Source organism: Mauremys mutica, chromosome 4 (assembly GCF_020497125.1).
Source record: "Mauremys mutica isolate MM-2020 ecotype Southern chromosome 4, ASM2049712v1, whole genome shotgun sequence".
Taxonomy (NCBI): Eukaryota; Metazoa; Chordata; order Testudines; family Geoemydidae; genus Mauremys; species Mauremys mutica.
The window spans coordinates 31173904-31200626 of NC_059075.1; the positions used below are offsets into that span (position 1 = coordinate 31173904).

Consider the following 26723-nt stretch of genomic DNA (forward strand, 5'->3'; position numbering starts at 1 on the left):
CCTCTATGGTCCTGAGGATGTCACACGGGCAACAGCTGTGGGTTTGAGAAAAACTGCTCTTGACTGACAGAAATGGCATAATGAGATGCAAAAGTGTGGACTGATGACCAAGTGGCTGCTTTACAAATGTCTATAATCGGCACTTGCACTAAGAAAGCTGCAGAAACTGCCTGCGCACTAGGAGAATGCACCAGCTCTCTAGTTGGTGGGATTATATTAACCAGTTGGTAGCATAAATGAATGCATGAAGAGATCCAGGAGGAGATTCTCTGAATGGAAACTGGTTGGCCCATAGCTCTGTCTGCAACTGCTACAAACAACTTCATACGGGATCTAAAAGATTTAGTTTGTGCCAGGTAGAAAGCTAAAGCCCTTCTTCTCACATCCAAGAGTGAAGCTTTTCTTCATCCATATGTGCATCGTGTTTCAGACAGAACATGGACAAATAGATTGCTTGATTAACATGAAAATTAGAGATTACTTTTGTGAGAAATTTTGGGTGAGGGTGAAGATAAACTTTATCCTTATGGAAAACTGTATGGGTGGCTCTGACATCAGAGTTTTCAGCTCACCCATCCTTCTGACTGAGGTAACTGCCACCAGAAATGCTATCTTCATGGAAAGGTGAAGGAGGGAGCAAGTTGCAAGGGGCTCAAAGGGTGGTCCCATCAATTTTGCTAGGACTAAGTTCAAAAGATCCCAAGATGGGATGGGGTCTCATACGTGTGGGTGTAATCTGACCAAGCCCTTTAAGAATCAGGTGATGATGGGGTTAGAGAAAAGGGATCTATTATCCACCAAGACAAGGAAGGCTGAAATAGATGCCAGATGCACCCTTTTTAAGGTTTTTTTTTTTATTAATGGAGATATCCTATCTCCAAGAACTGGAAGGGACCTTGAAAGGACATTGAGTCCAGCCCCCTGCCTTCACTAGCAGGACCAAGTACTGATTTTGCCCCAGATCCCTAAGTGGCCCCCTCAAGGATTAAACTCATAACCCTGGGTTTAGCAGGCCAATGCTCAAACCACTGAGCTATCCCTCCCCCTAAAACCCTTATAGAACTAATTGCAATACTCTGTTTTAAATCTAGAAGATAGTCCAGCACGAGGTTCAGGGGCCTGTCTCTGGAAATACACCTTTCCTATAAGATCAAATGGAGAAGTGCTGCCATTTAGCCGGTAAATGTTCCTAGTTGAGGGTTTTCTGCTACTCTGAAGCACTTTCTGCATGTCCCTTGACCAGGACTTTTCAAAAGTTGTCAGCCATAAAGCATCCATGCTGTCTGATGGAAAGTTTGGATGTTGGGATGGAGTAGGTGCCCATGGTCCTGGGAAATGATGTCTGGATCCAATAGGAGAGACAGAGGAGGCTTCACTGACAAGGATCGTAGGATTGAGTACCCAGTGTTGAGGAGGCTATGCTGGTGCTATGAGGATGAGGTGAGCATGGTCTTGTTCTCTTTGAAGATGACCCTGGGAAGTAAAGGAATCAGAAGGAAAGCATACACAAGGGATTCCTTCCAGGGCAGGAGAAAAGCATCTATCAGTGAGCCTGGACTGAGCCTCCCCAGGAACAGAACTGATGGCATTTTCTGTTGGTTCTCATTGCAAACAGGTCCACTTGGTGAGTCTCCCAGAGTTGGAAGATGGACCTGGCCATGTCTGGACATAGTGATCACTAATGATGAGCAGAGAAGGATCCGCTCAGCTGATTCGCTAACATGTTCTGTTTCCCTGGAAAGTAGGCAGCTCTGAGATAAACTGAGGCTATAAAGAAGTTCAAAAGCAAATTGCCGCCTGGCACTGTTGGTTTGACCATGTTCCTCCTTGTCTGTTTATGTAAGGCATGGGCACCAAATTGTCTGTCAGAATTAATAATTTTTTCCCCACTACGTGGGAGAGGAAGGCCAAGCAGGCTAGACGTATCACTCTTAACTCCCTAACATTTATGAGAGTCTCTAGATCTTGGGGTGACCAAAGACCTTGAATCTGCAGGAACCCCATATGAGCTCTTCAGACCACTGAAGACACATCTGTGACCAGACTGAGGTTTGATAGCAGGGGGAGAAAGGGAATCCTCAGGCAAACTTTCAGAGGGTCCATCTATCAATCCAGTGATGACAAAACTAACGTAGAGACTTGAACTAACGTAGAGACTTGAACCACTAGCCATGCCTGCAGCTTTCTGAGATGTAGTCTGGTGTGTCAAACTACACAGGTACATACTACCATGTGGCCTGGAAAACTGAGGCAGCTATGTACTGTTACGAGAAGGTATGTTCTCAGTTGCAGTACTAGGTCTTGTAAAGTTGTAAACTTGTGAAGTTTTGAACCTGGCTTGTGATAGAAAGGCCTTGGCCTTTGTGGAGTCTAAGACTGCCGCAATGAACTCTATTGTCTATACTGAGTTCAGGGTTGATTTGTCTCAATTTAGTAGGAGCACAGTGCAAAGAATGTGGACAGGACAATGTGTATAGTGGGCAAGACTTGAGCCTTGGACCGACCTTTGATCAACCAGTCATCTAGGTACAGGGACGCCCGATGTTCATAGATGAGCTGCCGCAACTGCCACGCACTTCATGAATGCCCAAGAACAGCTGACAGCCCCAATGTAAGCACCGTGAACTGATAATTGCAACCATTCGCCACGAATCAGAGAAGCTTCTGATGGTCATGGCATATTGCAATATGGAAGCAAGCATCCTTTAAGTCAAGGGCAGAGTACCAGTCCCGCTGTTCCAGGGAAGGAATAATTGAAGCTAGTGTCATGATACAGAATTTTATTTTCTTCAGGAATTTGTTCAACTCTCCTAGATCTAAAATAGGCCTGAGTCCCCCATTTGTCCTGGGGGATGATGAAGTAGCAGAAATAGATGCCCTTCCTCATGAGGTACAATGAGACTTCCTCTATGGCCTCTGCCTGAAGAAAACATTAGACTTCCTATTGAAGGGCAATTTTGAGAGCGTGGTCTCTGAAGAGGCATTGGGAAGGGGCCATGCTTAAGCACTAAAACTGTCTAAAACTAAGTATAACTAACAAAATACTAATTTACAACAGTATCTATATGCAGAAAAGAATGAGGGAAGCACTTATTACTTTAAGTCTGGATCACTCTGACAACCGTCACTGGTGGTAAGAAGAAACTGAGCAGGTCAGGGAAGACTGCGCTCTCTTATACCAGCATGCAGTGGCGCCTGGCAACAGAGGGCACTTGAGCCACCCTGCTGGGTACCACTGAGGGGAAAAAAAATCTCTGACATCTGTGCGTGGGGCATGTGCACAACCATAGTGGAATGTGGAATCACTTGAAGAAGAACAGTAAAAGCCTGCTTGTCCTACACAACTGCATATTAAGCCAGAAACCCCGTGCACACATTCAAGCCATCTACACATTTTATTCTTACTAGGCAAATGCCCCTGAGACTGAACTCCTTCTCATGAGCATTTCAAAATTATGTTCTTCAGAGTTCTGACTGTTGCTCTGACTGCTTGCTCCAGAAGTCAGTCTCCTAACCGCCTCTGAGCAATGTAGAGCAACCATGTCAGTGCTGCTATTGGATAAACCAGAAATGGGGAAAAATACTGTAGGCTAACTCTTAGGTTTACTATTAAGAGATCTTTGCAACTAAACATAACTTAATTTTTTGGATCACTGAAACAATTGAAATGTTGAGAACATGGATTGTAAAGGGGTGTTTTGTAAAAAAACAAGGGCCAAATTCTATGCCACTGCATCAGTCCATTTACTTCAGTTGCAAAGGTATAACAGAAAGCAAGTTGGGCTCGCTGTGCACAAAGCTATGGATGGTTTGCACTCTGGAAAATGTTATCTTCCAATAATGTCCAGTATCAATATCAGACCTGTGTGACAGCTGGAAAGACTTCCACACTTACTTGATATTAGAATTGCTGCTCAGAGAAGGACATTTCCATTCACCTGGTTTACTTCTGTACAGCAGCGGGAGAGGTCCATCATTTGCATGGCAAAACTTTTCAAAGTCATCAGCAAGGGATTTGTGCAAAATCACAACATTTGCCTGTTTATAGCCTTAAAGCATTTAAGGGAACAATTATCAGCAACTCGTTCAATTGTTAATATATGTGACAGTAATATTGCTGTATGGATCTTATCTAGAGAAGAGATTCTTGTCCCTTGAAAAAGAGAATTTTTAAATATAATACAGACTACGATAGTTAAATAAAATTTCAATATTTTTGGAAAGACTGTTTATAAAATCACTCCTAGATATGCTCTTCATAGTCAATGTCTACTGCAATCATTTTAGTAGTGAAAGTACTTGGCATTCACCGGTTTGAGTGGGTTGCTTCTCTCTAATAAGCTATTTTATGGGGAAACCAGAAGCCTAAAATGACTTGAATTAAATAGTCTGGCAAATTGATATGTTATAGAATAGATTATTTTATTTGATGTAAATATTGGCATGGAAATAAAAAGAGTACAATACTTTGTGCATACATCATTTTATGTTTCTTGTGTTAATGCAAAACTGCAACTCAAAACAAGTCTAATAAGTAAAGATCTTTCATTACACAGCCCATTTTTCAATGGCATTTGAAACTTAGCCTTGGAAATGTACTTTGGGTTGCAATTTAGCATACAGGGTTTTCTCCTAGGAATGAAATTTTGTCTGTTAGGTTAGATTCAAGTCATTACAACTATTTCTAAAATATAGGAGGGAAAATAATAAAATTGTTACAGATTCAGACACGTCTGCAATCGACTCAGAACCAATTTTAATTTAAAATATGTCATTTTTGCAACCTGCTATTCTGTAATAGGCCTCTAGCATCTTTGAGATTTTTCAAAATGAGAACAAATGAAAAAAGCAGATATTCATCTTTAAGCAGCAACTACTAAAATCTACTAAACTACTATGTGATGCTCATTGACTACAACAGGGATGCAGTCAAAGGAGCCGGTCTGGTCTACAGTGTAAAATACACAAATTAATAGTCCCTAAAGCCCACATTTTTAAAGGTATTTATGTGTTGCTGTACTCCAGGGGTCGGCAAACTTCAGCACACAGCTCATCAGGGTAATCTGCTGGCAGGCCGCGAGACAGTTTGTTTACGTTGACCATCCGCAGGCATGGCTCCCCGCAGCTCCCAGTGGCCGCAGTTTGCTGTTCCTGGCCAATGGGAGCTGCAGGAACTGTACTCAGTGCTGCAACACCTAACTGATTAAGGAGCCTGTGAAGGGATTGACTCACCACTAGCATCTCCTTGTGGCCAGCCAGGCCTGGTATAGCAGCTCTTTCCCCATCAGATACCTTCTGTGGTAGTCTGCCTCTTCCTGTGACTTGGCCCCAGGTCATTTTAAAGTCTCCCTCCCTTCCCCCTTCCAGGATAGTCAACAAACAGAAACAAAGGGAATTAACACAAATGAATCATCCCAAAATTGGGTTAAGGCTCTCTTCCTTCAGAGGGCGCTTGTTATGCTGTGGTCCTAAATTGAGTTTACAAGTAATAGAAGGGAATGGTTATATCTCAAGATGAGTCAACATCTGACACTCCCTTCCTTCATGGAGGGTCCATCAGGCAGTGGTCATCTGGGGAGTTTCTGCCATCAGTCAGCCCTTTCTACAGGAGCGGAGGACTGAAGCTCTGCTTTCCTTCCTGATCTGTCATCAACTGAGATATATTTTTCCCTCTTAAGCTACTTACTCCAGTCCTGACATCTCTCACATATATAAGGGGGAACAGCCACCCTGAGCTCACATGAGCTCATTAACCCTGTGTTGCCCCATTATTGAGTCTAAATCTCAGTTTTAAAAAGTGACTTACGCACTTCAGAGCTTAAATCCTATTGACAATCAACAGGCTCCTAAATCAGTCAGGCATTGCAATGTTGAACACAGCAATGCCTAAATACCTTTCAAAATCTGGGACGAACTGTGCCATTAGTACAGGTGATCTCTGACCTGAGGGTACACCCTTCCCAGGCCTTTGAGAAATCGGACAACCATCTCGTGGGAGAAGACTGATCAGTTGTCCACCTTGGGATGGAAGGCAGAAATGGCCATTAGGTGGACCTTGATTGATGAGAGGGCTAGGCCTTGTTGTTCCAGGAGCAGCAGGTACCCCAAGATAAGCTGTATAGATGATTGTAAAGATGGGATCTGTCATTGGGAGCACCAGATGGAGAATCGCTTCCATTTTACAAGGTAGGTGATTCAGGTGCAGGGCTTCCTATTATTCAGGAGGACCTCATGGACCTGCTCAGAGCATGCCTGCTCCTTCTGGTTCAACCAGGGAGCTTACAGGCAGTCAGATAGAGAGAGACAAGATTTGGATGTAGCAGCTGACCATGGTCCTGGGAGATCAAGTCCAGGTGCAATGGAAGCTGAATTGGCGCCTCAACAGACATACTGAGGAGAGTGGTGAACCAATGCTGTCTGGGCCATGCCGGGTTTATGAGAATGACTCAAGCTTGCTCTTGCTTGATTTTCACCAGAACCTGTGAATCAATGAAATAGGAGGAAAGGCGCAGAACAGGTGATTCGTCCATTGCAACAGGAACGTGTCTGTCAGGGAGCCTGGGCTATGGCCTCACAGAGAGCAGAACTGATTACATTTCTTCTTGATGTGGGTGGCAAACAGGTCTATAAGTGGAAAACTCCACCATTGGAACATGTGCCTCACAATGTCCGGTCAGAGAGAACACTTGTGGTGAGAGGAGAAGAAACTGCTGAGGCAATCCGCTAGCCAGTTCTGGGTTCCCTGGTCTTGACCTTTTGGGGATCCCAGTAGTGGTAGGGTGAGATGGTCCCTGGCCATTGTGAACACCTCAGGAGTTGATGGCATTGCAAACTGGCTGGTGCATTGTCTGCTCTGAGGTTGCTCCTCTGTAGGTGTCCAAGGAGCTTGCTGTGGAACCGGAGTTGACGACACTTTATATTGTGATGCCAAGGGAGACGAGTGGTCCAGTGCAGATCTCGCTCTCTCCCTGTCTCCTTTGGTTTCAGCACCAGAGACCTGGACTTCTCTTGGTGCTTGTGGTGCTTCTACTTAGGCACCAGGGAGGGCGATCAGTGCCAAGACTCCCCGGTCGATGGATGAGTGCTTTGCACAGAAACTAAGGTGCTTGGTGCTGAGTTTGAGTGCGGTTCCAAAGCCTGTCTTAAGGCTGCTTCCATGAGGAGGACCTTCAGTCGAGCCTCTCAGTCCTTCTTGCTCCAGAGTCTGAAGTCCCTGCAGATTTGGCAGCAGTCTTTCCTCTGAGCTTCCCCCAGGTACTTGAGACAGCTCAAGTTGGGGTTGCTCCAAGGCATAGGCTTACTGCAGGCAGCCCAGGGCCTAAAACCCGGCGACCAAGGCATGCCCCAGCACCGGGAAGGAAGACAACCCCGAAAATTAAGTGCAGAAGTGTCTGAGCTATTTAAAACCTAAAACTACTCTAACTACTAACCATAATAACTACTTACACTAAAATTGGTATGAAAAAACCACTAGGAGAGAATTGCCTAAGTAATGAAGGATTCAAGCCAACCGTCACAGGTGGTAAGAAGGAACTGAAGGGGAACAGGGCTGGCAGGGCCCTTTATACCGGTGCCATGTGCACACGGCACCAGAGGGCACTAGAGCAAACCCGATGGATATCATTAGGGGAAAAATGGGGCGTGCACATACCTATGTGGGAATGGACATGTGCAAGCACTTGAAGAATAAATAGTGCACTCGGCCCATCAGAGGACTGCAGGTTACTGTCACTCTGGGTGGTATTTCCTGTGGTGCCTATTCTCCACAGTGGTCCCTGGACATGGCACTGCATGCTGTCCCAGTGGCACTCTGGGAACTTCAGCTGTCCCAAGTTCTGCAGACCTGGGTTCTGGTTCATGGATCCTTATACAAACTGCAATTGAAATACCTGAGATGTGATAGAAGTGAATGTTCTTTACATAAAGGAAAAAATATCAATATTAACTTAACATCCTAGGTCTGACCTAAACTGACAAAAGACAGGAAACCAAGAGACAAGGCTACCTACCCTGCTCTTAAAGGAAAATTGCCAAGCAAAGATGAGAACTGAGGTATGCACAAATTTATGTAATGAATGCTCCCCCACCCCAATCCAATCTCTAGGGAGTATTCAGCACAGAAATAAAATTTTATTTCTAAATATACATACTAACTACAGAAATAAATTTATTACCAAATAAATGTACTAAATTTTATACTAAGCATATTTAATACTAAATGTAAATAAATATATTACATTTAATACTAAATTTAAACAATTCCCCCCTCTGAAGTCCACTGATATGCCCTGCTTTGCTGAAGATATTCCAGAAAGCATTAATTCATGCTTTTATTGAGCAGAGATGTAGAACACATGAGGTTAAAAACACCAATCAAACCATCTGACATCATGCATCCATAGCTTACAAATCTACTACAAATTCAGGAAATGAAGGTTACTAGAATTCTTCAAGAAGGATTCTGCATATTAACACTCTTGGGAAGTGCCAACCGGTGTAGCATGAACAGTGGAACTTGCTGGTAGTAATGCCTATTAAAGGCTCACGCGTCCCTCCTACAACCTATTAGTGTTCAAGCACATTTGGAGGGTGTGGCTATAAAAGGGGGCATGTTGCCAGCTGCCCTCTCAGTTCCTTCCACTGCTAGGGCAGAGTATAACAGTATTACTTAATTAGGACTACAACAGAAGAGGGGAAGGTGGGCAGGGAGTGTGAATATGCTGAGTCCATCTTGAAGAACTCTGGTTACACGTAAGTAACCTTCATTTCTTCTTTGAGTGTCCTCTGCATATTTCCATTCTTGGGATAGCTTGGCAAGCAGTTATTTCAAGAATGGATAGAGGGTTGCAGAGTCCTAATTAACAAGGTGTAGTGAGGCAGCCTGGCTCCCAGCCGCCCCAGAGAGGGACAAGCCCCTCCGGATGCCAAAGTGGGCGGAGCCACTGGAGCCTGCACCCGCCCCCCAGAGGTCAAGGTGCAGGATAGGAAGTATAAAAGCCCAACCCCAGGGCTCAGAAGCTGGCTGGAGAAGCCGGATGCTGGTGCTCTAGCTCCCGGTGGGGAGACTCCTGCTGCCTGTGACTGCCCCAAGGACTGGCCATACCCATGGAGGCCGGACGGCGACCAGACACCGGAGAAGCCAGGAAGCCTACCAGTGAGAAGGGACCCAGAGGAGCTGCCCAGCTTGCCGCTTGCTGAGTACCCTGAGGAGCCCATGGTGCTTGATGCCGTGGAAGACGCAGACCAGACGCAGGTACTGCTGGAGGGGGAGGTTGGAAGTAGCCCGGAGGCAGTCGACTCTAGTCTGGCTGTGGCACACCCAGAGCTGATGTCAGTGTGTTGTGGCCAGAATCCCCACTGACACAGCAGCAGGTCGCCTGCCGCTGTCAGGGCCCCAGGCTGGGACGCAGTGGAGTGGGCGGGCCTGCGTCCCCCTTGCCCCCCACTCACGGGTGGCAGTCTGCCCCGACGCTCAGGACCAGGAGCCTGGGTTTTGCTGCCCTGCCCTGACCCAGGGCCTGGCCTTACTATTGAACTCTGTGCTCAGCCCCTGCCTGAGGGTCTGAGCCCTGAACTGTTTGTTTGCTGCCCCGCCCTGACCCAGGGCCTGGGCTTGTTATTGAATTCTGTGCTCAGCCCCTGTTTAAGGTCCTGAGCTCCCGACCGGGCACTTGCAGCCTGCCCTTATCCAGGGCCAGGCCAGTCATGAAACTATTTGCTCAGCCCCTGCCTGAGCCCTTGACTGTTTCCTGCCCCACCAGGCTAACCCCCCCTGACTCACTGGACTTGTGTAGTGAGGTGGCCTTGTTCCCAGCCGCCCCAGAGGGGCGACCCCAACAGCACGTGCCTACACAAAGATTGAAGTACTGCTCTGCTAAATGGAGCATTAGGTCTGGCTGTCAAATCTAACACATGATGTTTAGTGAAAATGTGAATTGAATCCCAAGTGACAGCTTTGCAATATTTTAATAAGGGGAACATGCCTAGCACATGTTTCAGATGTAGCAACCGCTCTTGTAAAGTGAGTCCTAATACCAGCAGAAGGAAAGAAGGAAGAAATGTTATAAGACTCATCTAGACATTGACTAATCCATCTAGACTAGGACTGGGCAGAAATAGCTTGACCCTTACAGTGTCCAGCATGGGAAATAAACAATTTTGGAGACGCACTAAAAGCCTTAGTCCTGTCCAGATAATATGATAAAACACTCTTTGTAGCTAAATAATGCAATCTGGATTCAACTTTATGTGCATGGGGTCAAGGCATGAAAACTGATAAATCAATATACTGAATAACATGAAAATCTGAACATATTTTAGGAAAAAATCTGAGGTGAGGTCTAAGAACCACAAAGTCTTTTTGAAAAACGGTATAAGGAGGAAGATATTGCATTGCACATAATGCATTGCTGACCTTTTGTCCGTCGCAACTTGAACCACTGAGTTGTGCACTTGTGGAAGGAATGACTTGAGAGCTAGGCACGGTTCAAACATATTTATGTGTAAATTTGAGTCTTGGTGATTCCAAATGACTCAAATAAATTATTGAGACATGGTACGCATCCCATTTTGAAAAGTATCTGATGTAACTATTACAGTAGAAGATGGGAGTTCAACAAAACTCCTTTGAGAACATTTTCTGGTCTCAGCCACCACATTAGAGATATTTGGATATTTCTTGGAAGAGTGACTACCTTGAACATACTGTCCATAATGGGTTTGAAATTCCTTGATTCCCAGTATTGAAGTGTCTTCATTCTGAGCCTGGCGTATGGTGTCACATATATTATTGAGGCTATGAGACCTAATAAAGTCAAGTATATCATTTTTTGAGAGAGCTCCTGAAGTAATCTCTGAATACTGGAATGCAACTTCATGATTGGAATGTTAAAATCAGTGGTTATAACCTATTTAGGAAGGATCCAGTGAGCAAAAACGGAGAGAGAGTGGCACCCTGCGTCAAAAATGGCATAACCTGTTTCCAAGTCACTGATAACTCAGACAAAAATGATCATGAATGCTTGTGGATCAATGTCCTAACAGACTAAGGACAAGATAGGTACAAATAAGGTATTAGCTGATGTTTGATACAGGCCACAAAATCACACAAGGGAACAGGATGACCAGCTCCTTATGCACCTATCTATAATACGTGTGTGCGTGGGGGGAAGCTACATGATCATGGGGAAATTCAGATTGAATGACTGATGCTGGAGGTCTCATGCTGCCAATAATAAAACATCCCTGACTGTCTAAATATTATAGATGACAATTTTCTAACTCAAAATATTTTCTACCCAACATGGGGAACTTCTATATTAGACCTCATCTTGACATAAAGAGGAATTGATCACAGACCTAAAAATTAATGATAGCTTAGGTTCAAGTGATCATGACTTGATCACATTTATAATGTGCAAACAGAATAAAGTCCAGACCAGTAATTAATATACACTTGGTGCTTTAAAAGGGCCAATTCCACTGACATTACAGGGAGCTTCTGGGTGCTCTGCAGTTTTAAAAATGAAGCCATTTAAGTGAGTTAAGATTAGGGTGACCATAGCGTGACCAGATGTCCTGATTTTATAGGGACAGTCCCGATTTTTGGGTCTTTTTCTTATATAGGCTCCTATTACCCCCACCCCGTCCCGATTTTTCACATTTGCTGTCTGGTCACCCTAGTTAAGATGGATTTGGGAGCCTAACTTTAGACACCCAGAATTTAAAAAAGAACCCAAGTGAAATAGATACAAATGTCCAGTTGATTTTCCGTTGGACTTCTGTATCTATTTCACTTATATGCTTTTGAAAAATCCTGGCCATTTACTATCTAGGAATGGGACTTATGTGTCTACCTACAGCTGTTGTATTCACTTACCCTCAGCCATTCCAGAAGTATTACTTATATTGAGTTTGTTGAATCGAATTAGACTTCTGACTGCAAGGGGAAGAAGAGATCTCAAGCCTCCTGTAAAAACCATCTCTTCATCCTTGAACAGAAGAATGCTACAATTACTATATTATAAACTTAAAAATACAGCAAATGCATTTTACTATTGCTTTAAAATCTAATGTGTCAGTTTCAAGGTTTGTGTTTCCTCTTAATGTTCTGCCATGTTTCCTCTCTATTTGCAATTCTCTGTCTCAAAACAAAATGCAAATCACAAACTCAAAGGGTTGATTCACTGATGGTTAGTGACTAAGCAGAGGCTGAATCTCGTAATGAATTAGCTACTGAGGTTTAGTTTATCAGTCTGGCTGCAATGTAAAATCTAGTTAGCTATAGGGAGTCAACATATAGACTTTATTCATTTTGGTAAGTGTTTAACTTCTGAAGTTTTTGGTTCCCAAAATCTTTTTGAGACTCACAAATTCACAGCTAGATTAGTCCATCAGATTTTGACACGTAGAACTGATTTACTAACTGAAAATACCTTTGTAGATAGATTAGAAATTTAACTCTTTGATAATCAGAGAATATATTTTCTGAATATAATTGTAACCTTAATACTTCCCGTTCATATAGTACGATGGATACTCTCGGGTCAAGTTTTCTGTTGGGGAAATTTAGGCACAGAGATGTTTAAGTGACTCATCCAAGGTCATGTTACCTAACCCTGACCTTTTGTAGATGCAAGTTAACACCTTTTATTTTGATTTAGTTAATCAGAGTCTACCCTAAATTCCCCACTCAACCTCAACCTGCTAAGCAGACATAAAAGTTGTTAACTTGAATCTACATTAGGAAAACATTTAAGTATAGGTCAGGATAAGGTAATGTGTTAGCTAGCCTGACTTAACTTTGGACATTTGTCTTAGTCCAGACAAACCCCAGTGCAGCAATTTTTATTTTTAGCATGCTAGCTTGAACTCTGCTAGTGAGAGTCTGTGTACCCAGGCTTGAAGGCTCACTCCCAGCTGCAGTGTAGACGTACCCAAAGAGAGAGGAAACTAGAAGCCAAGTCTCCTGGTTCCCAGCTCTCTGTTCTAACAACTAACCTATGCCACCTCAGGACTATGCTCAATTCCTTGTTAGTAAGAAAACACCCTCCAAGTAGTCAAATTACTTTACCATTGAAGTTATTTTTAATTCTGGAGAAGCCAGTATTGTTGATGTAATTCCTAAAGAAGCAATAATGGTTTTAAACATAGAAAATTCAGTGCTGTTCTTTTAAAAGTTCATGAGTTAATGTTCCACATGTTATGGGTTTCTAGAAAATGGTAACTTCTGTTAAAAATCTACAATGTTTTGTGTTATTACCATGACAATGCAAGATTCCAGTCCTAAGAGGTCATACATGAACCACTTTACTTTAATAATTTACATTTCTGAGCAACTTTATTATTAATTAACTTGCACTAAGAGAGCAGATGGGTTTTGATGGTGAAATTCTGATCTGATCTTGAGTCCAAATTTCAAAACCCCTCCCAAAGTTTGAGGTATTCTGAAGTGGGGTTTTGATTTGGTCCACTGTGAAATTCAGATCAAGTTTTGGATCTGGATTTTGCACACTGTACCTCATATGTTTATAATAGGTTGGCAGCCCAAAGGAAGGAAGGTCTGAATTTTTTTCTTGTCTTTTAGGGATTCAAACAAACAAAAAATAACTCTGTCACATCTCCTTTGCAGTTTATTCTGTCTTCTCTGATTTTATATATCTGACTGTGAACTGAATGGAAGGACGTTCCTCGTTATGTTTCTTTGTACAGCACTAAGCACACTGTCAAAAGGTACCCTCCCAGGCCTGATGAAAATGACTGAGTGAGTGAGGGTAGAAGGAGAGCGACAGAGGGCAGGGAGATGGAGTGAGTGGGGTGGGGCCTCGGAGAAGGGGTGGGGCAAGGGTGTTCTGTTTTGTGCAATTAGAAAATTGGCAACCTCAAGTTTGGATTCACAGATGTGAACCCCCTCCTGATGTTAGGCATTCAAGTTAGGCCAGTCCTTTTTCAAGAAAAACTGAGGAGCTGGTGGTGATGTGACTTACATTTTGCCCATAATGTGGGAAACCCAGGTTCAGATCCCAACTATGCCTAATATGAAGCAAGGACTTAAACCCAGGTCTTCCATTTCCCAGGTGAGTGCCCTAATCACTCAGCTCTGGGTGGATCAATACCTTCTGTTGAAGCTGTTCCACTTTGTATAAAATATTTAAATAGGCATTGGAGTAAGGGACTTGAACTCCTTCTAGATGTGTACCCTAAACACTGGGCTATAGAGTCAATCTCTTGCTGGACCAGGCAATAGGTAGGGGAACCCTATGTAAGAATATAAATTCACATAGATTTGTACGAACTATGGTTTTAAATTGAGTTTGGATATTAGCATGAGCAATAGGCCAAAGCACATGACCAAAAATAATGAGGTGATCAGAAAGAAGAGTTGTGTTAAACTTGAAATGAGCTTTTGAAATACCAGTGTTATTTAAGGTTTTGATTGAAGTAATAGCTGTTAATAGGGTCCCAGGTGCAGTAAATTGACTATATAAAAACTGCTTCTTCTGGCCTTAGTTAAGGTTACACAACTGGCAATGATGTCTTTTCTTTGTTAAAGGGTAAAAAGAGTAAACTCTTAAAAGAGTTCATTGCTAATACCTGCCTGACCAAGTTGGAACCAACTTCTTATGGGTCCCAACACCTCTGGGTCTAGCCCTTTTATGATATCTTGATCAAATGCTTATAAATGTATTACTATTTTGGATGTAGTAAATTGCTTAGTTAGGCTCTTTAGGTATGTTTAGAGCAATTTGTATAAATACCATCTGGCCTTTGATCTTAATAAAAGAATTTATGGTTGAGATATACCTATCTCTTAGAATTGGAAAGGTTATTGAGTCCAGCCTCATGCTTTCACTAGTGGGACCAAGTACTGATTTTGACCCAGATCCCCTTAAGTGGCCCCTTCAAGGATTGAACTCACAACCCTGGGTTTAGCAGGCCAATGCTCAAACCACTGAGCTATCCCTTATGTCCCTGTAAGTAAGATCCTGCGTAAATAATAATTCCAACTCCCACTGGGGCTTAAGTGTGAGTTAGGTATTCAGCTGCTTGGTGGTGCCAGGTCTGAGGAGGCTATGCATGTCCACAAGCAGAAATCTAGGTGCTACAGGGACTTTACCAGTGAAAACTTAAGTGCTTAGGAAATGTAGGTTAGGCAACAGTGAGCAGGGATTTTGAGAATCTAAATTAGGACTTAAGTGCCTGAGGTCCTCCTTCTGAATCCAACCCCAACTGGATTCACAAAAGCACCTAAGCAGGTTAGGTGCCTAATTCCCATTAAAATATAAAAAATCCTATGTATGAGATTGGGAGTGTTTAGCAGTCAGGGTTCTTGATATTAGGAAGTAATGGGAGAGTATTCTTATCTGAAGGAAGATTGATTTGCGACCTTCTTGTTATAAGAAAGACAGGAGGTCAGAGGAATTTAATCAGATGAAAATAAACATGTATGTGTATAGGCCTCTAGGGCTTGGTGCAGGGTTTAAATTTAAATCACTAGTCAGGACGACTCAATTTAATAATGGATTTCTACATAAAAGTGCATTTTTGTGGGTTGTTATAACCTTAATACATATTCTTCACAACTCATAGATGTAAGTTTCATTTTTAGAAGGTACACATTATACATTTGTAAAGGGATTTATTTTGAAAACTTTTCATATTAGTTTTACAGTTATATCAGAAAATGAATGATTGTTTGGTTATTTCATTTACCAAAGGTAATTGAAGCAGATATTTAGGAAGTCATTGGGAGTTGAACTATCTCCAATTCAACAGATTAATCATTAATATTTGGAGGATTTTCTTACTGTGCTGTATTAGGAGGAGAACATCACCAGACAGGCATTTAAATTGTTTTATTTAACTAAAACAACAACGTTATGTATTCTGGATTTTTTTTCTTCAACAGCAAATATATAATATTTTAACAAAACAAGCATATGAATTTTTGAACTTAAACATTCAAGTTTTTTAAAATTAGGTTTGTTTTTCTTAAAGTTGTTTTTAACTAAAATAGTTAAATGAAATATTAAAAAAAAATTAAATTGACTATGTCAGCCAGGTCAACATGAGAAACTTAAAATATTGGCTTCTGAAGCTAACTCAGTTGTCTTCACCTTCATTTCCTGTTTTGTTCATAATCTGGAAAAGAAAAACAAGCTTTCCTGCTTTTTCAGGTCTCAAACGATTTCTCAATTTGGGACAAATTAGTCCAAAGGAAGAAAATATTTTTTCTACACCAGCAGAAGAAGCTACTGCTGTTAAAAGTGAGATTATCACTTCAACAGTCTCTGAATCCAAGTGCTTAAGTGGCTTCCACCAGTTCACTGGTGTGACTTTCTTTAAAACATCATCAGCAAACATATATTTCTTGAATGGTTTACCCTTAGCGCCGACGTTTATTATAGTTGGCATTATGGAGGGATGATTGCTGGATGTCCATATCATAACTGCTGAAGAAGAGGAGTTGGCTAAGGTTTGACTCTGGCACTTAGTATTGAGAATATTTACAAGAAAATGAGCTGGAGATAGTGCTTGTCCCATTCGTTTTTTAATGCTTGTAATTTAACTCTGTCATTGCATATTTCTCTTTTTAAGATCTCACTAAGTTCCTTCCAAATTTCAACAGTATTAGCAAAAAACCCGCTATTTCCCAGCATTTTGTTCCAGCCTACAGAAATAGGCTTCAGGGTACTCAGCATGTGTTCAACATTTCTCTTAAGCCCAATGTTGAGAACTTTGGCTGTGGCAGTACCATCTATTTTTTCACATTTTTGTTCCCCATCTGTCATCAGATTTAGTGCTCAAAACAGTCCACTACTGAGTTCCATCACATGTCTTGTGGGAGAATTAGCTTGGTTCCTCCCACTTTTTTCAAAGCAGCTGCTGTAGAGTGGTTGTTACGGAAGTATTTTGCAATTTCAACAACATTAGCCTTTATTTTTGGAACACTGAAGTCTTTGGCTAGGAGGTGCATCAAATGAGCACTACAACCATATATGATTAGCTTGGGACTCTCTTCTAAATAATTTCTTCTCATCTTGGATACATTTGCAGCATTGTGTGTGACCAAGCTGCATATTAGACATTTAATTTTTTTTTCAGTTTGTTATAGCTTTTACTGCTACTTGTAAGTATTTTTCTGTGTGTGCATTTCCTGATGTATCAATTGTTTCTGTAAGACAGACATTGCCTTCTTCTGTTGTCACATAAGCACATACAACAGGATCATTGTGGACACTGCTCCACCTATCAAGACCCAGGTCATCAATTTTACCCTTTAGACCTTTTGCACACTGCTCAATTTCTCTTTCAGACACTTTATCCAGCAATTTGCCTGTGACATCTGTTCTGTTGGGTGGACTGTATCCTGGTCTTAATGACTGAACCATGTTAATGAAGCGTGGGTTCTCAATCATACGGAAAGGAGAGTTTGTTGCATAAACAAACAGGGCACTTTTTTCATCAATTATCTCTTTTTGTAATCTGCTGGTTCTTATCACAAATTTATCTATGGTTGTTTCTGGATGATGGAGATTTTTTTTTCTTTTTGCTACAGGTGATATACTGTGGCTAAGTGACATATATGATGTGACCGAAACACTATCATTGGCAGATAACTCTGAAACTATAGAAAATCATGGTGATCTTGAAGGTGGATAGTCTTCAGAATCCTGTATGTTGAGGATGGATTCTCCTAAACAAAATAAATCAATGCAGTTATATAATTATTACCATACTGCTCATTTAGTATTACTCATTGCATTCACTGACACTCAGTACTACTTTAAAGGTGAAATTGTAAACAGAAGATCTGCCTATTTCAGCTATTTATTTTTTATCACAACTGCATCTAAAATGATACTACCATAGAGTAATAACTATGTTTTTTGCTCAAACGAGAGAATTTAAGAATAATCCAGAAGAAAGATAGGCAGTCCTTAAGAAAGAAGTATGAAATAAAAAAAGATTACCAACCTGAATATCCTGTATGTTCAGACATGTTCCTTTCATCATCTTCAATGCAGCTTCCTCCTGAGAAGGAACACTTCTCATGATGTTGTTTCATTCGGGCAATCAGGACTTGCATTTCTTTCTTGCACTCCTTGGATTTTGCATGCATGCCTGTCTTACCCACAGGTAGAGGAACGTCATTAAAATATTTCCAAACTGGGTCTCTTCTACGGCCTGCTGCCATTATAGGTTTTTCCTTCTAGTGAAAGAATGGGATGGTAGATCTTAAACCAATGAAGACTACCCTCAGAAAGCCCTCAAGACTTCTGGAATATGCTGCTAAAACAATTTCCTTTTTGTTTCTACTGCCTGTCCCTCCCTTCTCACATTTATCTCCAGATTTCTCCTTGTCCAGATCTAATCCGCCTCCAACAATCTTCTATTCATTGAACTTTCTGAAATTTGCACTTTTAGAGAGTGTTAAGGGATTGACTCTATGTACACAAATTTGCAGAGGGACAATAGAGTTAAGGTCTGTTATTTCTTACCTCTATATATTATTTATTTAAAACCATTTTTGCTGTTAAGAAGCATGTTATCTCTGGAGACACAAATCCACAGTTCGAGTACTGCAAAACTAAGCATCTCTGATGGTATCTTCTAGACTGAGCACTGAGTCCCATTGGATACATAGAAAGATTAACCTAAATAATCTATGCAGAAGCCTCTGAAACCCCATAAAATTGGGTCCCTAATCCATGAACTATGGGAACTCATTTAGAAGACTTTTCTTAAACATTACAGGAATATATTGTCTTATACTATAGAATTAAAATTTATAATCCCTATCTCATCATGAAATATCTTTGAGCTATAATGTATCTTAATTAAAACTATCTTTAGATAGGTTTTTCCTCAAAGAGCATTTTATCAAAAAAAATCCGATTTAAATAAAAAAAAATCTGATTATTTTTATTTAAAAAATAAATCATTGATTTTTATCCACCCTGGCTTGGTGTGATTCTCAGGTCGTCTGACTGGGAAATAGGAGGAGGAAGGCTTGTCGAAAGAAAGATACAACTTTTTTTATTATAAACCATTTTAAAAGTTCATAGTGACTAATGGCTTTCAAACTCAGTTCATACTATGTGTGGGGTGGTCAAATACTAATGCCTGGGTTTCAGTATAAAACCTGTAGAAATATACTCTTGCTGTTTATTTGGTTTTGCTTGCTAAATGTAGAACAGTAACACAGAACTTTGCTTTATAAGGCGAGTTTTGAACCTAGAAAATCCCTCAAACTACAGTCATATGCACTACCATCAAACCCTAGATGGACCCACAAAAGCAGCTGGGAACTCGTGAAGAGCAAGGCATTAGTTCTCTGTTAATAATACATCAAAGTTCACTCAGGCAGATGTCAGAAAGTTTAGGTGTTTCTCTTCAAAGTTTTAGAAATATTTAAGTAAACATGTAACTTTTCCTCTCTAAGGACTAGAATGGATGGCATGACGAGTTTCCTGAAGTTTGCTCACTAAACATAAAAATTGTTAGATTGGCAGGATGTATATAAAGAGATTAGCCTCTCTTTCTCTGTCCCCCTTCCAGTCAAATATAGTACTAGCTTTTTCAGGTATCAGGAAGATCAAATTAACTATAGGTATTTTGAGTTTAGCCAACTTCACTCTGGAAAATATTGTACAAAATGTTCCATTCACTCTGAAAAAGTAAACTGTACTATACCCAGTATTTCATTTTGGACTCCAGGAAAAATACTTCATATTCAGTGGCAGACTGTGTTAAAGTGAGCTGTTCTCAGTTACAACGGAATTACTCCAGAATTATATTAGTATAACAGATCACAATTTTGCCCCAAATGAACAGCTTCTTATATTTCAAGATATAATATATACCATATGGAATAGATTAAAAATTTGACCTAAAGTATGATTTATATGTTTTTCTAATCTTATCTAGTATACAAGGGGACACAAATCAGTGTGCTGAAAAAATATGAATAGGGTTGTCTAGGGAGTAGTTTGTGTGTATATTTAAAATTAAACAGTGACTAGTTGAAAATATTAACAAGAAAATGCACTTACAGTTTATATACACTGTGTAGGAATGACACGTCTGAAATGGTTTCCTTAAAAGAAGAGAGAAATTGGTGTACTTCAGTGCTTCATGTCCTGTTTCTAGTTGACATGCATTCCCAACAGAAACACCACCACAACTGGGGTTCCCACTGGCAGTCTCAGTAAGAAAGTCAAGCGTGGATATGAAGATCGTCCTATCCCTTCACTAAGGGAGAGATAGCTCAGTGGTTTGAGCATTGGCCTGCTAAACCCATGGTTATGAATTCAATCCTTGATGTGGCCACTTAGGGATGTGGGGCAAAAACCAGTACTTAGTCCTGCCTATTGAAGGCAGGGGGCTGGACTCAATGACCCTTCTCTTATGTATGTATATCTCCATTTAAAAAAAAATCCTCTTGCTCTTAGAGTTGGGCCCTGCAGGTTTTCATCAAGGCATATTAATAAGAAGCTCTTTGAGAGCAGAGACCGTCTTTCTGTTCTGTCTCTGTACACCAGAGGTGGGCAAACTACGGCCCACATCTGGCCTGTGGGACCATCCTGCCTGGCCCCCAAGCTCCTGGCCTGGGAGGCTATCCCCGGCTCCTCCCCCGCAGCCTCAGCTTGCTTGCTCTGCCACCGGTGCAATGCTTTAGGCAGCGGGCCTGTGAGCTCCTGGGGCAGCGCAGCTGCAGAGCCTGGTCTCTGTGCTGCATGGTGGTAGTGGCGGTGTGGCCCGGCTCAAGCCAGGTGGCATGGCTGTAGCGCTGCCAGCCACTGGTGCTCCAGACAGCACAGTAAGGGGGCAGGGAGGGTTGGATAGAGGGCAGGGAGAATAGGGTGGTGGTCAGGCGGCGATAGGGGTCGGGGTGGGAACAGGGGGTTGAATGGGGGTAAGGGTACCAGGGGGTAGTCAGGAAGGAGTGGGGGGTTGGATGGGGCAGTCAGGGGACAGGGAGAAGGGGTGGTTGGATAGGGCAGGGATCCCAGGAGGGGCTGTCAGGAATGAGAGGAGGGGTTGGATGGGGTGGCGGGGGTCAGAGGCGGTCAGGGAACGGGGGGATTGGACAGGGCAGGAGTCCTGGGGGGGAACAGATAGGAGGTGGGGGCTATGCCACAACCCCCTCCCCTAACCGGCCCTCCATACAATTTACAAAACCGGATGCAGCCCTCAGGCCAAAAAGTTTGCCCGCCCCTGCTGCACAGTGTCTAGCACAATGGGGTCCTGGTCCATGACAGGGGCTCCTATGTGCTAATAATACAAATAATAGTGTGAAGAAACCGGTTAACTGTACTGTACATCTGTTCTGTGACTGAAGCCACAAGCATATGCTTCTACTGAACCAAGGACAACCTCCAATATGCAATTACATGTTTTATGTGATCACGTTAAAGTATCTCTCTATTCCTGATTATAACTGTGATGGACATGTAAGAGAAAACAAAGGCACTCTGGTTGGAAATAATGTTTCTCTCCCTCTCTAAGAGGGAAGCTGTTAAGATTGCTCTTGGGGAACGGTTGAGAGAGAAAGAGAGAGAGCTGCCTGAGCTATGATTAAGGGGTACTAAGCCTATGGGTAAGATAGACGTCCATAGATGTTTCTCTGCAAGCTTTAGTCCTACTGTTAAGATTAAACCATATTTTGGTTTAAGAAGGCTATCTGGTCACTATATTCTACCACAGGAAAAATAAGGACACATGAGAGGGTGTACTCAGAGACCAAAGAAGGGTCAAATGCAGCTAGCCCTGTAACCAAGACAATAAATTTCTTCAGTCTTTAAAGACCATCTCATCTAAAAATCTGTGGCCTGATTTACAGAAATGCTGATACACCCTTCACCATTCACTGACCTCTGAAAATCAGTTCCATAACTCAAATTAATGTGAAGATCACTTCGAGCTGGCTCTTGCATTAAGCCTAAACTTTTTTTTTAAAAAAGGCAAACCCTATTGGATGTTTTAAAAGCTTCACATATTGCTTAGCTGTGGGGCTGTTATTTAGGGCATGATACAAAGCAATTATTAGAGGGCTTATTCCTTCACCTGCTTACTTCCCTGGTCCTTCTTGCATGAACAGAGAGCAACAATACCTGAAGTCCAAAGGTACAAACAATTTTTTGTTTATTGGAGTGAACTTCCAGCAAGCAATGATTCCAATTTCCTTCCTTAGTGTTCCCCTTCTCAGCTCGGACAGCACAGAGCCTTGCCTGTGTCCCTGTTTCCATTCCCCCCCCTTAGCAAAACAGGATTCCAATTCCCCCTCCCATTCCCATTCCCCCCCTTAGCAAAACAGGATTCCAATTCCCTCCCATCCTCCCCTCACTTCCTGATTATGGACTATATAGTAAAACTTGAGTTCTGCTTAGCTATATCTTAACCAATCATTTTACTGAAATTTAACTAATCAATTATATCCCACCACCTTAATTGGTTTACACCCAACAAAATTAATTATACAGCAGACAGAAACAATCACAAAACTAGACAAGAGATTATACAGACAAACAATAGGGAAGTGGAGACTACAATGAAAAAACAACAAAGAAATGAGGATTTCACACCCCTGCTATTGATAAGTGAGTTCTTGCCAGACAGGATGCTATCAAACTAAGTTTTCTTTAAATCTTCTAGGCTCTTCCCTTTCTCTGGAGGTGATAGGCATTATCAGGGCAGGATTGTATTCCTAAGCGCCAAATAGCACCTTATTTCAATGTGACTAGTTTGGAATGTAAGGATGTGACCATACACTTCACAGCTTATAGATGCCTCTGCTGCTTAGCCAGGGCCTCAGAGTGTCACAGTAAGAGAAGGCCCTTACACCAGCAGATGGTGATTTTGATTCTTTCTTTTATACCTCTATAATTAACTAAGTGATAAGAATACACCTAAATTCTTAAAGTATAGGCCTTTGCAGACAGGCCTGAATAGCATATCCTAACAGCCATGATAGGCAATCAAAGGCTTTTCATTGACTTCAGAGAGAGTTGGAACAGCTTCTCAACCAGGTGTCTTTAGTTGTACAGCCAGTTTTTTATAAGAGAGGCTAACCAATTGAAATCTGAATTTTGGCATGTAAGTGATGTTCCTTAGGGGTCAGGTTACTAGCTACAAGTATCTTTCCCTTTCCACAGAAAGTTATTACAGAATTAACTTCTGAAGGTTCTGTATAGTCCCAACCCCAATGGCAGAATTTTCTTCTTCACTCCATGCTGGTGGCTCTTTTACATCCTAAAGGATTACTTTCCCCCTCCCCATCTTCTATCACCATTCCTTCCTCTGACCCACAATGCAGCCATCCATTTAATGACTAGATGAAACATTGAAGATTGTTAGTGTTGCTACTCAGATGGATTAAGAGGCCACATAGGTGATTAACAAATGTGTTTGCCCCATTCCTGTCCATGCAGAGATCGAATGCTTCCCCTTCACAGCAATCCTACACTCTACTGGCCAAGAGAATCAGGATCTTATTCTTATTTACATTACATTTGAAGAAATATTTAAATCCTAAACTAATTTTAGGAACATAAAATCTACCATACTAGATCAGACCAGAAATTTGTTTATCTCCTCTGCAATGTTGTTCTCTTCCTTCATTGTTCTTTTAGCTCTTTGGGAGTTTAGCAGATGCAACAATTCCCCCACAGGTATCTCGCTTTTGACATAATTAAGTTTTGTCTCTCCCCCCGGGGATTATTTGTTCTTCAAAACCTCCCCTTAGTTCTATTTTCATCTTACATTTTATTACCACTTCTGTTGGCTTAACTATCATTGGATTTCCATTTTCTGAAGGATCTTGGTTTGTCTAGAATAACCTCTTGAACTCTACCATTTAATTAATTTTCTTTCTGATCTTTTTGCTCCCTTTTTTGTTTAGGGATATATGTGCCACCTGTGACTCTTAAGATGTGCTCAAGTTGCCTCTCTGCTGAGTCAAAGGATTTTAATTTCCTCATTTTTTACTTTAGGATCACATTGACTAGCTTCCTCTTTTTTGGAAATCCCCTTTTTGGAGTTCGATGTCAAAATTGTGGCAATTATAGGTATGATTCCTCTGAAGAGGGTGTTGAATTTAATTATGTTCACTGTTACTCAGTGGCTCAACAGCAGTTACATTATGAACCCATTGCTGTCTATTTCTTAGGTCTAAGTTGAGAATCGCTTCGCTTCAGGTACTACTTGTTCCAAGACGCAATTGTTTAAGTTATTGAGAAATTCCTTCTATAAACCTTGACTGGTAATAACATTTGAGTAAGTTTTATAAGTGGATAGTTGAAATCACTCATTATTGCTTTATTAGAATGAGTTGCCTCTCTGCTCTCCTTTAATATTGTTCACTTATAGTGACTACTTAGCCTGGGAGGCTGGTAGTATAACACTAGTAAAATATTTGTACTTTTATCACTTGAGATTAATAACTATACAGATTTTAAAAAGCTGTATTTTAAGATTTTGTCTGAAGGGAGAAGCAATGTGTAAAAAGGACAACAGCAGTAAGACTAAAGTAAGGTTGGGGTGTGAAGATTTAACCCATAGTCAATAACAAATCTTTATTACTTAAACTAATTTTTTCAAGAAATGACCCATTTCCTGACAGAGTCCTACCATTTCCGTTAGAATTATTCAGGTTTGGATTAATTTCTTAGTAGTAACCTCTGCTTTCACAGTATTACGCTAAGTGGTTTTAGCAAGAAGAGAACTGTTGAGTATTAGGACAGATCAGCAAAAAAAATATGCTTTAAACAGCAAATTTACATACCCAGTCTGCTTTTGTGACAATCATAATGCAGTTTGGCTACAGACTCAAGAAATATGCACATACAAAGACTAGATAAGAATGGGGAAACGAATAGTATTAGGGAACTATTGTATAGTATTCACACAAACACACACAACTTCATTTATATGGAGCTAAGGTTGCAGGTTTTTGAGTCTGTTGTGTTGGAAATGTCACTTTAACTCTTAAAATCATATTGTGGGAAACCAGGAAATTATTTTTTTCTTGCAGCAGTAATGTTTGCATCCGGAGTAACGGGCCCTTAGCAATATTTTCTGGTCTTCCAACTTTTGAGCTTTGGGAATTAAATGCATGTTCTGGAAGAACACAATGAACAAGGCAATATAGAATTTGTGTACCTTTAAATTTTCATTAGTGTGGAGGGCCATGTGGTGTGTTTTTGCCCCGCTTCCCACCCCACTCCAAGTAAACTTCTGCACTAGGAGCAAGGGGAGCCCTGGAACCCTTTTCCACCTTGCCCCCATAAGAAACCTCGGGAGTTGTGCAGCTGTGAGCAGTCTGCGGTGTGCAGCTGCAGCTTTCTCTCTGCTGTGTACCAGGTCTGGCAGGACTCTGTACACAATGTTAATATTCCATGTAGTGCTGACGGCAGCCTAGTATGCCTCCCCCTAGAACCAAACATAGTTTAACAACTCTTTAATATCTGGGGTCTGGAACTAGTTCTTGGGCTGGACGCTAGCTCTCAACAGAAATCCAGTGATAAGTTTCATGTGGATACTGCCCACGGTATTTTTTCCTACTGCTGTGCAAAAAAACAAAGTAAAATAAAAATTCTAATGCCAGGTAATTATCGGGTGGGAAAGGGAGAATTTTATAGCTTCATAACCCATTTTACCCAGATTTGCAGCACACAGTGAACACCAAGCCTTGCACTGCCATACCAATGTTCAGCTATACATGTGAATATTAAAACAGGTTGAAAATTGTTTTAAGGAATCCTATTGCCACCCCATACTGTTGCATAGAAAAAGGTTGGTTTTTACCAAACACATTTCTTCTTTTGCAACATTGTTCTATTGGTTTGCATATGTGATCATGCCACATATCACATAGGAAATATTGTAGCCAGTTGGATTATTTCACTGACTAAATTAATGCAAGAGCATAGCTTCCATTGCAAAGGCTGGCTTTTCCTTTCCAATTCACAAAAGAGACCTCTTAAGGGTTATTCTGTTCACCCTACAGATGTGGATTCCCTTCCTCTCTCCACCATCCATCCTTCCTGATTCTCAAAGGTAGGGTTGATTTCATGCATTTAGAGATAGCAGAGCAGCCTTGATTACATCTACCTTTGGCTTGGAGGTGAGATTCTAGCCCAGGGGTCTCAAACTCAATTTACCTTAGGGCCAGTGCCAGTCCTCAAATCCTCCCAGTGGGCCAATAATGTCACTGAAAAGAAAATATTATATTTTGAATTTTGAATTTCTTAGAAATAATAAAACTGTCATACAACTTTATACAATTCTTCGCCTGCCAGAGTGTTTTTAGTGTTTGCCAGACACCTGGCAATGCTTCAGTTCTGTCAGTTTGTTGATGTTTGGCCTCAATGACTGAGCAGTTGAAACCTTCAGGATTGCAGCAAGGTGTGCATCAGATAGTTGTGTTCGGTATTTTGACTTGTTTATATTCATTGTGGAAAAAAGTAATGCTGCCTCCGTGGCTGACTCTGCCCAGCAACTAATGATGCTGCTTCATGGCTGACTCTGCCCAGCGACTAGTGATGATATCTCTGTCCCTTTCCCCCAACCAATGGGAGCTGCGGGGGGGTGGCGCCACACTGCAGGCTGTATGCGTCTCTCCTCCACGGGCCGCAGTGGGGAGGTTTTGGGCTGCAGATGGCCCCTGGGCCGGGACTTTGAGACCCCTGTGCTAGCTCTAAACCTCCTGCTTTGTTAGTGTA

At 41.6% G+C, this 26723-nt stretch overlaps 1 protein-coding gene across 9 annotated transcripts in view; it reads right to left on the reverse strand.

Annotated features, from left to right (window-relative positions):
- The window catches only part of DGLUCY (D-glutamate cyclase), a 98306-nt gene that overhangs the window by 60303 nt on the left and 11280 nt on the right, over positions 1-26723 (reverse strand). For 3 of the 9 annotated variants that reach the window (XM_045014146.1, XM_045014141.1, XR_006578929.1), the window contains exons 2-4: positions 26163-26212; positions 11879-11990; positions 3896-4049 (exon numbers count right to left, since the gene is read on the reverse strand). In XM_045014146.1, the coding sequence (XP_044870081.1) occupies positions 3896-4049; positions 11879-11981 (257 nt within the window). In that variant the 5' untranslated portion in view covers positions 11982-11990; positions 26163-26212. Of the gene's footprint in view, positions 1-3895; positions 4050-11878; positions 11991-20054; positions 20099-26162; positions 26213-26723 lie in introns of all 9 variants that reach the window. The other 6 variants (XM_045014142.1, XM_045014144.1, XM_045014143.1 and 3 more) reach the window with 3 other exon arrangements.